The sequence below is a fragment of the Apium graveolens genome, chromosome 3 (assembly GCF_009905375.1).
Source record: "Apium graveolens cultivar Ventura chromosome 3, ASM990537v1, whole genome shotgun sequence".
NCBI lineage: Eukaryota > Viridiplantae > Streptophyta > Magnoliopsida > Apiales > Apiaceae > Apium > Apium graveolens.
Window position 1 is genome coordinate 35,425,756 of NC_133649.1, and position 14,106 is coordinate 35,439,861.

General features: G+C 34.9%; 2 protein-coding genes across 3 annotated transcripts; one reads left to right on the top strand and one right to left on the bottom strand.

Annotated features, from left to right (window-relative positions):
• Positions 1-3,890: 3,890 nt before the first annotated feature.
• On the top strand, positions 3,891-8,598 carry LOC141712102 (kelch repeat-containing protein At3g27220-like). Its single transcript, XM_074514902.1, has 7 exons — positions 3,891-4,224; positions 4,560-4,742; positions 4,849-5,078; positions 6,189-6,359; positions 7,497-7,602; positions 7,914-8,120; positions 8,232-8,598. Exons 1-7 carry the CDS (start codon positions 4,060-4,062, stop codon positions 8,391-8,393), a joined length of 1,224 nt encoding a protein of 407 aa, XP_074371003.1. The 5' UTR covers positions 3,891-4,059; the 3' UTR covers positions 8,394-8,598.
• Positions 8,599-9,345: 747 nt separating this feature from the next.
• On the bottom strand, positions 9,346-13,881 carry LOC141712103 (succinate dehydrogenase subunit 5, mitochondrial-like). Of its 2 annotated transcripts, XM_074514904.1 has the most exons (6): positions 13,728-13,881; positions 12,365-12,543; positions 11,228-11,544; positions 10,871-11,056; positions 10,055-10,145; positions 9,346-9,574 (listed from the first exon to the last, which is right to left on the bottom strand). In XM_074514904.1, exons 2-5 carry the CDS (start codon positions 12,525-12,527, stop codon positions 10,089-10,091), a joined length of 723 nt encoding a protein of 240 aa, XP_074371005.1. In that variant the 5' UTR covers positions 12,528-12,543; positions 13,728-13,881; the 3' UTR covers positions 9,346-9,574; positions 10,055-10,088. The 2 variants fall into 2 exon arrangements, with proteins under 2 accessions (XP_074371005.1, XP_074371004.1); XM_074514903.1 differs by lacking the exon at positions 9,346-9,574 and having other exon boundaries at positions 9,863-10,145.
• Between the last annotated feature and the right edge of the window lie 225 nt (positions 13,882-14,106).

Sequence of the window (14,106 nt, forward strand, 5' to 3'; positions counted from 1 at the left end):
GGTTTCAAAAATTCAAGTTATTATATTACTATCCATAAAGGTCTGTTACCGATGTCAAAAATTTGGGTTCTTACACGAAACATTGCTCAAACGATACCCTCATATGCTATGTCTTGCTTCTTGATCCCCAAGACATTATGCCAGAAAATGAAAAGAATGATGGATGCTTTTTGGTGGAAATCTAATTCAGCCAATAATAAAGGAATTCGTTGGTTAGCTTGGGATAAGATGAGCATGTCAAAGACGAGAGGGGGACTAGGTTTTCGTGATCTCCATGGATTTAACTTGGAACTCTTAGAAAAATAATGGTGGAACTTAATTAATAAACCAGATGCGTTAGTCTCTAGAGCTTTTAAAAGCTCGATATTACCCAGAGCGTCATCTTCTTCATGCTCGAAGAACTGGGGGTTCCAACTATACTTGATCCGATATTTGGGAAGCAAATGAGGAAATAAAGAAAGAATTACGGTGGGTGATTGGTGATGGTCAAACAATCAATATCAACTCTGATAGGTGGTTGAGGGGAAAAGAAAACTGGTGTGTTGATCATGGTAGTACGACTGTAGGCCAAAATATGAAGGTCTGTGAGTTCTTTGGAGATGGTAGGAAGGGATGGGATGAACTTAAGGTACGGAGAAATTTCAGTCAGACTGATGCAGAGGTTATTTTAACACTCGTATTCATAAAGTTATGCTAAAGACAGGATTTCCCGGGTCCCATCTAGGGATGGTCAGTACACGGTGAAAATGGGTTATCAGCAATGGCATAAAACTCATATTGATGGATTAGGTCTGCAACAATCGAAGGGATGGAGCAGAATTTGGAAGCTTAAGGTTCCTCACAAGATTAAAATCTTTATTTGGAGACTCTGTCGTGACACTATTTCAGTGCGAGATCGTCTTATAAATAAAGGAATCTCGGTCCTTACAGGTTATATAAGCTGCAATGGTGAAGTAAGACATCATTTTTACTTGTTTTTTTGAGTACAGGTTTGCTCAGGACTATTGGAGACAAATGGGCCTCAGTTAGAATATGCAAGAGGTGGAAAGTATACCAGAATGGCTTTTATGAGGTTGAGTAGTGATACAGTTGAAAATCTAGGGAAAGTGGCTGTCGTTCTCTGGGGTGTTTGGTTTGCACGTAACAAGAGAATATTTGAAGGCAGATGAATGACGCATGTGATTACTATGAGATGAAGTCCGAACCAAATTGCTGAATGGCGTATTGCGAATAAAAAGAGAAGTCAAACACCAACAAGGTAGAGGGAAGATACAAAGCAATTAGTTCAGAGGTGGAAAAGGCCTGCTACGGGTACATTTAAGCTGAATGGAGACGTCTCAGTTAAGGAAGGTCAGAATTCTTCTGCAGTGGGACTGGTACTTAAAATCCATCATGAGAATTTTATCATGGGAAAAACCATGATATTTGCAGGCTCTGCACAGTTCCAGGAAGCTGAAACAGTGGCCATTCTGGAAGCTCTATTATGGCTTGAGGAACTGCCAGTCTTCAATGTCACCATTGAAATGAAAGTGATTATATGCTCAATGTCAATGCTATAAACAACAGTTACTTAAATTATCTGGAACTAGGATCCTTAGGGCATCAGTGTAAACATATCTTACATGGTAGGGGTTGGTTTCTATAGCTTATGTTAGAAAACGGGCAAACAAGGTAGCACATCTCATGGCTAGAATTCCTTGTAAGCTTAATAGCTTCATTATCATTTCATCTCCTCCAGTGTGACTGTTGGAGACATTTTAGTCGGATATTCTTATTTGATTAATGAAATCGTCTTTTTCTTAAAAAAAAATTATGCCTATATAGATTTTTATTAGTTCCATTAATACTCTGTATAATTGCTAAAAAGTCCTCATTTACATGCAGACCCTATTTTATAGTGCTAATATTATCTAATATATTTTATATTAATCTAATTACTGCGCAGATGAATCTAATATTGTCAATGTAATAGTATGACAATATGTAATATATCAAAAGATGATATTAAGTAATTAAACAAATTTTCATTATTTAAGTACAAATATTTATAAAATTATACAAAGATACTATATTAAATAAAAATATATCCAAATAATCCCAAAGATATTATTAAAAAATTAAAATATATTTTATTAATCCCCGGTTATCTAATTAATTGATAAAAGGTAAAACAAGAACTTCGATTGGTGCAGCAAATTTCTGATCTATGGCTCAAATTCAAACAACTTGCCCTTGTTTTTGTTAAGAAGTAGATTAATCTTTTGTAGAAGAAGTACGATAGGAAAAAGAGCAATGACACTCAATCAATTACTGACTACAACAGATTCAAAAAACCAATTGGTCACTCGCTGAAGCCCTGTATTAACTAAAAATTTTAGTTGAGATTTATTTTTCAAACCCCAACTTTTAGCTAAAAATCAGTTAAAAAAATTCTACTTAGCAGCTAGCATCCAACAACTAGCAATATTTCATTTTAACCCAAATGTTTGAAATTCTGATTCCGCTAGAGGTCAATATTGTTCCAACAACATATATACATAGGCTACACTTACTTTGACTGATATGCAATTCTACTTTAATATTTATGAAAAATGCGATAGGATATAGAGCCTAAATAAGCAAAAGCAGACTCGTAGTAACAGACTAACAGGTAAATAACAAAAACAATCAACACAACAAAGCACATTTGAAAAGTCTATAATCCTGTGTGTGTGTGTTTTATGTGAGTTGGAAAGACAAAAGTATGTAAAACTAACCGTAGACGCCAATGAAACTCCAGCCTGACCGGAAGCGAGACAAATGCCGCGAAATATAATATACTCCCTCCTCTCCGTCCTTTTGATTTGTTATCAAAAGTATTGGACACGGAAGATTAAAAAATATGTATAAATTAGTGAAAAAGAGAAAGAAAATTGGGTGAAGTGGCGGCACCCATTGATGGGAAATAAGGGGACTCATCAACTATTTTTGATAAGTTTTGAAATGTAAAAAAATAAATGAGACATCCAAAAAAAGAAAGCTTAAAAAAATGAAAAAGACGAGTACGTGTTTAGACTTTGGACACGCGCGTGTGTGGGGTCCGTTTTCACTTGTTGTATCAATATCGGCCTTTGTCCATATAGTGAATTGCATCTTGGGCCTCGTTGAGTACATACCAATATACCATTGTTTCTGCCCCAACCCGTCAAAATCTGACTTCTTTGTTGGCTCAACGAACCACATTACTCCTTAATTTAATTTAAAATTTAAAATTTAAAATTTTTCCCTGCATTTTTTACTTCTTTTTATAAAACTAATAGGATTTCTTAACTGATATAAATCATGTATTAACTAGCATAAATGTATTAATAGGATTTCTTTAACAGGGTAGGAGGAGGGAGATTTTTATATCCAGCGTACGACTGTAATTGTAATTGAGTCGAACACGGTTAGGCTCGATTCAAACTTTATTAAAAATTTGAATTCAAGACAGAGATCGAATTCGACCTATTTTTTAATTTCATGTTAAAAACTAGATTTATAAAAAGCTCGATATGTTTAATTTTGCCTCAAAAACTTAAATCGATTTCACCAATTGTTTAACAAAAACTCAAAATATGACCGATTTGTTTTGAATTCGATTAAATATATAAAATATAAAATATAAATAAAATATTAATATTTATATAAAAGTATATTTATTATAAATAATTAAAAAAAATAGAAACTTGATTAGACTCGCGAACCTTATAAAATAAATAATATGAAATTGAAAGTCGGGTCATTAAAGAATTGAATAGCCCGAATGAAGCTCAGCTCAAACTTTATTAAGTTGAATCCAAATATTTTACAAGTTAAATTCAAGTAATTGATGGAAATTGTTTTAAAAATGAGCAAGGCCCTTTTTACAAAACCGAGACCTGCATAAAAAAAACCAGGGGGAAACCATTGGCGCCCACGCTTTCCCGTGGCAACCCTTGTTCCACCGTTCCCATCTCTATACATCTAAATATATCTCTATATATACAAGGCTATTGTGATGATGAGTAGATTTTGGATTTCAAGAATCAAGAAAAGAACATGAACAATCTCCTCCTCATATTTACATGCATTCTTGCTGCTGCACTCATTTTTAATCTACTTTGGGCCTCTTCTTCTTCTGCATCAATCTCACCTTATTGGCCTCCCATTAAGCCCCATCCTGTACTCATTTCTAATTTTACTCCCATCATTCAAAACATTAAGGTTTCTCATTCCTTTACTATTTTAACACTCTCTTTTTTTTGTTAAGCTCATACATTATTTATATCAACGCATATTATTCTTGATTTAGCTTATGTATTTATTTTAAGTTTTAACCTGTTCTTTAAGCTTTGATATAATGCAACTAACTTGGGCTTAGGTAATATCTCTTTAGTTTGAATTTTACTTTAAGTCCCGGCTAATTTTGAATTATCAGTGAAAATTTTATTATTAAATGTTTTAGCTTGGTTGTTTCATTTTCGATTCTGGTTCCGCCGCTGAATATAGAAATGAATGTGTATGTACTCTGATCTTGTTAATATTATTGTACATTGTAGGAATTAGACGTTAGAGAAAAGAAGGCTGATGGGGGATTAATACTTCCAACATTTGCTGATCTACCTGCACCAGAACTAGAATGGGAGAAGATGACATCAGCTCCGGTAGCGCGGTTAGATGGCTTTGCGATACAGATTAAGAACCTTTTTTATGTTTTTGCTGGCTACGGAACTATTGATGTTGTAAGAGTCTTTGCTCGTATCTTTATTAGTTTGATACTAAATGCAAAATAAAATTTAGGGAAGAATGGTTTTGAGGAGTTGATAGTTGAGTTTCTTGGTTTTATAGGTACACTCCCATGTTGATGTTTATAATTTTACGGATGATACTTGGGTAGACAGATTTGATATGCCTAAAGAAATGGCAAATTCACATTTAGGAATGGCAACTGATGGTAGGTACATATACGCTATTTCTGGTCAGCCTGGTCCACAATGCAGAAGTCCTACGGCTCAGACGTTTGTGTTAGACACCGAGACTAAAAAGTGGAATTCATTGCCCCCCTTGCCAGCCCCTAGGTATGTTATCTGATCCCAGTCTTCCGCAGCGTAGTTGGCATTCTTTATGCTCATTCTCTACTTCATTCCTTTGTATTTTTTTTCTTGGCAACTGATATCAAGCTAGTAGATACTTTTGTTGTGGATAAGGACTTTAATTATTGTTACATCAAATAAATTTCTATTTCAACTGTGGTACTGTAAAAGTATAAAACTTGATTGTTAGTTGTGACTGTAATTGGAACCCTCAAGCTTATCATGTACAGAGTAGGTTGCATTTTCTTACGTTGATAGTGGTGAATATGTAAAACGTAAGCTAATTGAAAAAATGTTCTACATTATTCGTTTTAGGAATCATTTACGTTCTTATACTTCTGAGTTGTTATAAAAAGGATTACTCTTTGTGAGGTGTTACAGGTTTATCCAGTATTCAAAGTCCAACATAGAGGCATTGATAGAATTGCAGTATATAGAGGAACAAGTCTGGATTATAAATGTTAGAAGAGTAATGGCGCAGTTGCAAGGGTTAGGATTAGTTACTGAACTGCGGAAGATGAGCGAAAGGAGAACAAAATTAATACACATAGGATCTGCTATTAGTTCTCTGATTTAGAAGAAGGGTTTACATCCCGGGGATTTCTTGATGGGCAGGCTAGTGGCAAAGCTTCTTCGCGCTTCCACTCATGGCCCAAGTTCATGGGAACAAATGCTAATCCCTCTCCCCATATTCTTGACAACTCTTCAACAGGTCCTCAAATTTAAATTTTAATAGATATTGTACAAAATTATGTCTATGACCAAAATTACAAGAAATTGCAACTGCAATTTTTATCAGGGCTATTAAAGGCCTTTTATATCGATCTGACCATGATATATAAGCCTGTCCTACATCAGTGGCCAAATGAATGCACCAACTCTTGATTGACGCATCCACATTGTAATAGCTTATTTGAGTCACATCCTTGGCGCTACTTTGCTCTATTATCTATTAGGATATACGTATATTAAGAGGCCATGAATTCACGAAATTTGGAAGTTCAAAACCAGTATATATCACATATTTCATTCGAAGCAGCATTCTAAATATTATATATTATGAAACTTGAAATTAAAGGTGCAGATGAACATCAGGTATGCTCCAGCCACTCAACTTTGGAGAGGAAGACTTCATGTGATGGGTGGCAGCAAAGAGAATCGACATACACCTGGTGTAGATCACTGGAGCCTTGCTGTAAAGAATGGAAAAGCACTTGAGAAAGAATGGCTATCGGAAACACCCATACCCCGGGGGGGACCCCACAGGTAAGCTGAAATACATTCATCTACATAAATTGTGCTACTTCTGAAGATTTTTCTGTGGTTAGTAGTTCAATTTTTATGTTCTACTCTATATAGATACTGAGGTCAGTAGCCAAAAGTATCCAAATAATTTAAAGATAAAATTTATGAAGGTTCTACTTCTCCACTATGTCTGTCGTCTGATACTGTTTCTGTGTGAAAGTAAGTGGTAAATTGAAGATGTCTATTATTCCGTGCGTGATATGAATTCAATGTATTCTCTTAAAGGTGTACACTATTTTATGGACGCATATTTTGTGCCGTGTTGAGCAAAATAGAGACAAAATGCTTTGGCAATTTGAATTTTCTCTAGGTTCTTTTTACTTGTTTGGTACTGGACTACTGTCAAGGTTATGTTAAATTGTTTTGTAGGATGCCTTACTCTAGTATGTGGTGACAGGGTATAACTTGTAGTATAATGAAATTCACGGTCCAAGTGTAATTAGCTTTAGTAGTTAACATAGTCGAAAGCCCTTGTCTTGGGTTAAAAATCTCTAAAAACAGATGGAGTTGTGTCTATTGTAATGCCTTCTTGGTTAGATATGTGAATAGGATACTTATCAATGATTCTTTCCCCGAGAAATCGGAATACATTTCTGCAGCATTTAAGTTGGCTTAATTCTCAGCATCTATAATAATTTATCAGATTCCTTGTAAGTTAACTACACCACTAATACAGTTATTTTATTTCTGAACTTCTTCTTTAGCCTTGATTGCCATCTCCAAGTTGATAAATCAAAACAATAATCAATGACAATCATCTGTTCTGACTGGGGATGGAAAGGAGTCACTGCTTTCTATGTTTGCAAAGAAGCCATCCAAAATTTCCCTTCACATTATGCCCTTTCCAACAAGTAGAACTGACAAACTTATATAAACCTCGCTCATGTTTTAACAAACTAAGGACAGCGTAGACCATGTCTTTTAACAAGTTAGACAAAATTGGCTCTATAGCTAGTTCAGAATACAACCAACTCACTGACTGTTAGGCTTCGGTGTAAGCATCATGACGTTTCTGTAGCTTTTGTATAAAATCTGATATAAAGCCATGTAATTGTGTTTTTTTCTTTTAGATATAAATATCTGAACTTGTTTTCACAGAGCTTGTGTTGCACTTGATGATGGAATTATAGTAATCGGTGGTCAAGAGGGTGATTTCATGGCTAAACCTGGGTCCCCTATCTTCAAGTGCTCACGCAGGCATGAGGTATGGTCTACTAAGTAAATTTCAGGTTAGTGTTATATCTTAGAGATGCTATGTTAGTCGGACTCGGCTACAAGTATCCGGCATTGATACGTGTCCAAGTTTCAGACTCGGCAACATTTTGAAAAATATACATGTTTTTGGCTTAGAATAAGAGTCCAAGTCCGAGTATCCATGTTCGAGTGTCAAGTGTTTGACACGGGTACTCCAAGGTAAAATGAAGAGTCCGAGTAACATAGTCATAAATGTATAGACTGGTTTAAAATAAGCATTTAGAGGATCTTTGCAGATTCTGATTGCATGATTTCCTTCAGGTAGTCTATACTGATGTTTACAAGCTGGATGCCGAGATGAAATGGAGAGTGTTACCTCCAATGCCTAAACCTGACTCTCATATAGAGTCTTCTTGGGTGGTTGTTAATAATTCCATTATTGTCGTGGGAGGCACAACAGAAAAACATCCTGTTACTAAAAGGATGATTTTGGTCGGAGAAGTGTTCCAGTTTCATCTTGATACAGAGGTGACCTACATCACCTAAATTGTTATAAAGGAATACGTATATTACTGGTCATTGTTAAAAATGATTTTGTAAATGACTGAATTTTGGTTTTTTCGATTGTGTATTTTTCAGAAATGGTCAGTTGTTGGGAAACTTCCATTCCGATGCAAAACTACACTAGCTGCCTTTTGGGACGGGTGGCTGTACTTCACGTCTGGACAGAGAGATAGAGGACCAGATAATCCACAACCAAGGAAAGTTATAGGAGAGATGTGGAGAACAAAATTAAGTTAGTGTCATTAATCTTGTCATACTGATGTTGTGGTTATACGAAATCTTTGCATCATCCCAGTTATGATGAGCATTGAGCACGATTTTGAGTATTTTTGTATAGGGTTTTAGGCATAAAGATGTGACTCATTGCATTTATTGTCTGCCTTGCCGCTTGCTGCACTGTTTTGTAAAAGAACATCAGAAGTGATATCAAGTTAGCATTATAGTGAGTATCGGAAAATTTTTAAAATGGATTTCTACATTTTCTCGTCATCTTTAGCCTCTCAATGTCATTCTTTTGGTAAATTTTGCTGAACTAGCCTCCAGAGCTGCCTTCAGAGCTACCTCCATTTAGCAGCCTTATAATCCCTTCATCCCAATATAGATGTTCCTTTAAAAAAAAAAAATGTCCCAAATTACTTGTCCATATGTAGATGTCCCTTTTGAAAAAAAAATTGTCTCAAATTACTTGTCCATCTCTTGTTTCAATACAAAGTTAAGGGTAATTTTTCAAAATTATCCCTATATTATTGTTCCTAAGATTTGGTGGAAAATCTTATCCCACTAATTTTTTCCTTAATATGCATTATTTTTTGAAAAGGGACATATAATATGGGACGGATGGAGCATGACATATCAAGCTCTAGTGAGGATCAAACTTAAAGACTCCAAATTCATCAGTGGCATCCCAACATTGTCCCAGAAATAAGCGAGACAAGGAAACAAGTCAATATAGAACTTGGAAAATTGGGTTTATTGCGTATTGGTTATAAAGTTTTAGAAACAGTATCAGCCTGCCACTCAATTATATAAAAAACCCCATCTTGAAAGATATATAAGCATGGGTGTGGGCGACTGGTAAGTGGTGGTGTTGAAGTTAACAGATTACAAGTGTACAAAGGAAGCCATACAAGAAATTAATTCGGAAATTCCGAGTTCATTGCAAATTGACATGATTTTAATGTTTGAGAAAACAGTTTCAGCCTACAAGTCAACATATACTAATCATCTATTTTTTTTAAGACAAAAGCATGGGTGTGGGAAATTGGCAAGAGGTTGTGTCAAAGTGCCAACAGGGGCTTACAAGTGTACAGCTAAGTTCTGGGGCATCATGAAGACTTGAAAACAGCAAAAGGCAATAAACATTTTGCTCGATTTCAGCTATAATATTGGCCTTTCACAGCTGTCACAAGTTCCTTGGCCTGCAGCAGTTGAATAAAGAGATTTTTCCATAAATACTCAAGTTGCAGAAAATATTTGCAAAAATATGGATCAACCTCATATGCAACCGCTTCAACCCCATATGCAACCCGCGTATGTATATTTGCAAATATTTACATAAAAAGTGGTATTTTTGGTAAATTTCCTTGAATAAAACATCTGAGAACTATTTTATAATAAAAATATGTAGGTTATACAAAAGTAAAAGGTACTAATAATACATTGGCATAAATGCAAGCAACCTTCCAAAATATTTCCTTGAAGCCAACTACCTCCAAAACATTTCCAGTCATTTCTATTATTTGAATATTTCCATTCAGATGTTTCTGAACTTTATACCAAACAGATCATCAAATCATTCATTTTTGGACAAAACTGTCACTTTATTAGAAATTAAGAAAAACAAATATCACCATGACTCAGGTAGAAACTACAGGATAGTCCATCTTCAGAGAACATACATCAAGACAAAAACATTTTAGTTGTCCACCAAAATTATGCTCTGTGCTCAACGTATGAACCAGAAAGTCCAGAAGTCCCGAGAACTGTGATCTGCATTTGGAGAATATCAAAAATTAAACTTGTACCGTAACACTTGCTAAATTAAAGGAAGCACCACTTCATTTTATAAGACTTAATTTAACAAATTAAATTACGGTCTACAAAGTGTTTTTCCAAAAATTAAAATATTTAGGCCTCAGCGCAAAAGCGGGTGAAACAAGGTCATCACTTTGCAATATATACACTGATCTATATCATGTTTAAAATAGTTGCATGCCTTCTTTGTCCTACACCATGTCCTAAACTACTGGTTTGCTACTTCTTATCCAATTTAATTTGTGGACACACTAGACTAGACATCACCACATCAGATACTATATAGTATATACCCCTTACATACACACATAATTGTGATTTCTTATTTAGTTTTAAAATTTTAAATTAAAAACAGAAATATAACTACTTTTTGTACATACATATCATTGTTAGAGTTTATTGAAGATCGGTAGAGAAGTCAAGATGCCTGCCATTTCCAAATGGGAAAATTACTTGGTGCATAGCAAACTTTTGTAATAAACATAACCTCTTTTTCTTTATCATATCTCTAGTATTATTAGTAACCATAATTTGGCTCTTAATATTGGCAACATATTAGAACCTTGGATGCAGTTAATAGGTAGCACCAAATGAAAAAATGACTTCCACACACTATTAGGTAAAGCTATCTTCCTACTGTATGTAGCATTGCGCAAGAGAAAGACCAAGGATGACTGTACCTTTCCCCATTCAGAACCAAGACCACCACACCGCATTTTCAAGTGTATCATCCTCGTCCCCAGCTCATTTTCTACTTTCTTCCGTAAGAAGGCCTCATCAGGTCCAAAAGCTTCTAGATATGCATTGTAACGTTGAAAAGCAGTCAATAATGCTTTTGAGAACAGATCTGGTAGAGGCTTCACATTCTGCAAACATGTTTTCAAATAATTACACAACAGGAATCCGAAAGTACCATATCGTATTCTGTGAACCTCTAACGTTACTCTATTCATATCCCCTCGTAAACCAGAACAAAAAATAAGAAATAGCTCATAGAAGTAAAAGACTTGCCATAATAAAACTCGTTCTTGCATTACCTCACCACTCAATCCAACAGAATCATCAATTTCCATCCTCAGGGAGACAAGTTTTCCGGTAAACTCCTCAACTGCCTCAGCTGCAAGGAGAACATTTTTCAATGTCTCCTGGCCAGCTTTGTCTTCTGTGTCTTTAGACAATGCCCTGTTTGCATCCTTAGTGATAGCACTTGGCAGTTCACTCCAATCTGCGGCCAGTAAATCCTTAATGGCAGTTTTTATCTCAGTGTCTTTTATGGTAGGCATGTGAGTCACATCATCACTGTAAGAACGTGTGCCTCCAATGTTCATCTTCATTAAGAAGGGGGTCCGGATATCTTCATATAGTTGACACAACAAAGAAAGTATATTTTTCATTGGGTCAATGCAAAGAAATCAAATCAGATAAAATGCTGAGTGCATTGAGAATCATAGATAACAAACAAACACAAGCAGAAGTCCAAGTTCTGAGAAGTAAATGTCATTAATAATTACAAATTAAATCTGAGAAGTAAATGTCATTAATAATTACAAATTAAATGAAGCTCACTAAGTGGAGCTATCTTTCAGCAAGTGGAGCCATCTTTCAGCAAGTGGAGCCATCTTTCAGCAAGTAACCATGGTTCTAAATCTCGGCCGATTAATTGTATCTTTCAACAAGTAGTAACTATCTTCAATCTATGTTAGCGTCGAAACGAGTAAAGTATCTATCACTGGCAGACTCAAAATGGCACTAGTGTTAGAATTTATGCATTTTTATTCAAATAACGCTCTTCTGCAAACATATGACAAACATCTAAAGCAATGTCTCCTATTTTTCTTTTAACTTGGTAATCTGAATTGATGTTTCCACATAATCTCAATATTTTTATATGTTTAAATATATGATACCAATTCCTAATTTGCATATAAGGTGGCTTACAGTCCCTATCACAAACCTTCAAGCTCTAAAAAGCAAAATACTAGAAGCAAACAAATACACAAGTAACTCCAACAAACAAATACACAAGTAACTCCAACACAGATGCTCATGATTAAAATTCTGACCTAAAGACATTCCATAGATCAACTAATGGAACAGAAGTGCCACTCCTGACTCCACTCAATTAGACCTCCCAAGCTAACACAAATACACAAGTAATTGCAGAAGGGAATTACCTGGAGAGAGCCGTTTAGCAATCGTGGAGAGATGTAAACATTGGTTACTCTGGGTGAGATAGTGGTTGATGGTAGCTGAGGTGCTCCCAATGGCAGTAGAGGAACCTAGGGATCTGCTAATGACTGAACGGTATAGAGCTCTCATTAATAGAGATTTCCCCATTTCTCCTTTATTTTTCCTGTGAAATGACAATAGATCAATCAGATTAAATGTACCAAGAAGTGAATCGATATATTTTGATTTTTCACTTCACACTACTAAAAGTTTACATTACTCAGAAAATGATATGAACTGAAAGTAAAATATATAATGGGAACAATCCAATGACGATTGTTTATTTACGAATCAATTGAATTACCAGAAACAAGAATCTCTTTAAGAAACCACGTTCACGACAAGACTGAAAAAAAACATTTTGTTATCCAAATTTCCAGCTAGCAGGTTATATAGTATTGAACTATATAAAAGGTTTTACATGTCACCCTTAAATAACCAAATTTTTACAAACTAGCAATTAATAGTGCTGTAAATCTTGCTCAAAATTGACGTAATAACACCTAATTCAAATTGTCAACTTTATAATGGTAAATTTGATTTAGCGAGCACCGAATTAGTAGTACACATCGACTCGGAAAAAGATTATTGTCCATATCAACTTATAAAAAAGGTAAAAATCGAGAACCAAGGACATCTCGAGCAGTGGCAAAGGCGTTCCTACTGCTGGAGTGGTCCAGAATTCTATTCCCAACTCACCGTACTTGAAATTATTTTTAATAGCAAAAGAAATGTATTAAATATGGATCACTTTGCAAATGATCTTCCCTTTGATCCAGGCAATATCCAGTGCCTTGAATTTCACAGAAAGATATTCTGAACAGAAGCTAGGGTCCCAAACTTAATGCTCTAACGAATATGTCACCAGAATTATACATATAAGTAAAAAACTAAACATAAGTACCTAATCCGATTTAATCTCATAAATGTAACAACGACAATACATTTTTGGCCAATGAATTTTATTTGTCCCCTCTTATAGTCACCAAATTCCACAATTACTATATTTACATAACAATTATTTTATTTAAGCCCTGGTTCCTGCGAAAACATCCGTGCATCCCTCTCCAAACCCCGCTCTAAGTGATATATATCGAGTATGTTTGGTTTATACCTATCTAAAAACATTAGTTTTAGGAATTCCATTCAAATCCATATGTCTTAAGAACAATTAATCATCAGAAGCAGCACATATTTGAAAATCAAAGCTAAAATTCAAAGAAAAGAGTATTGAATTAGTTATCAAACCACGACAGATAGATATATACAAAATGATAAAAAAAAAATGTATTAAGAAACAATTCGTACCTAAATGTGTATGTGAGAGTGGAGCAGTTCGAGATCGGAGGTTTGATAATAATTGCAGAAATTGGGGGCGTTTCTTCCTTTTGGGCTTGTACACTTGATAAATAAATATATTCTCAAAAGTTAATTTTTTGTTTCTTTAAAACATTTTTTTGTTTTCGAAATTGTCAATTGAGATTCGAGAAACACTTTACAACTTGACCAACATTCTAAAAATCGGAATCATATTAACTCTGTACTCAGATTTTTTTTTTTTGACGAAAAGCTAAGATTTTATTAGGAATTCAAATCCAAGGAGATACAATGTTGAATCCAACTAGGAACAGAACTCCTATCGATTATACGACCGGACAAATAATATGATTCCCGTGCTACCTGATGG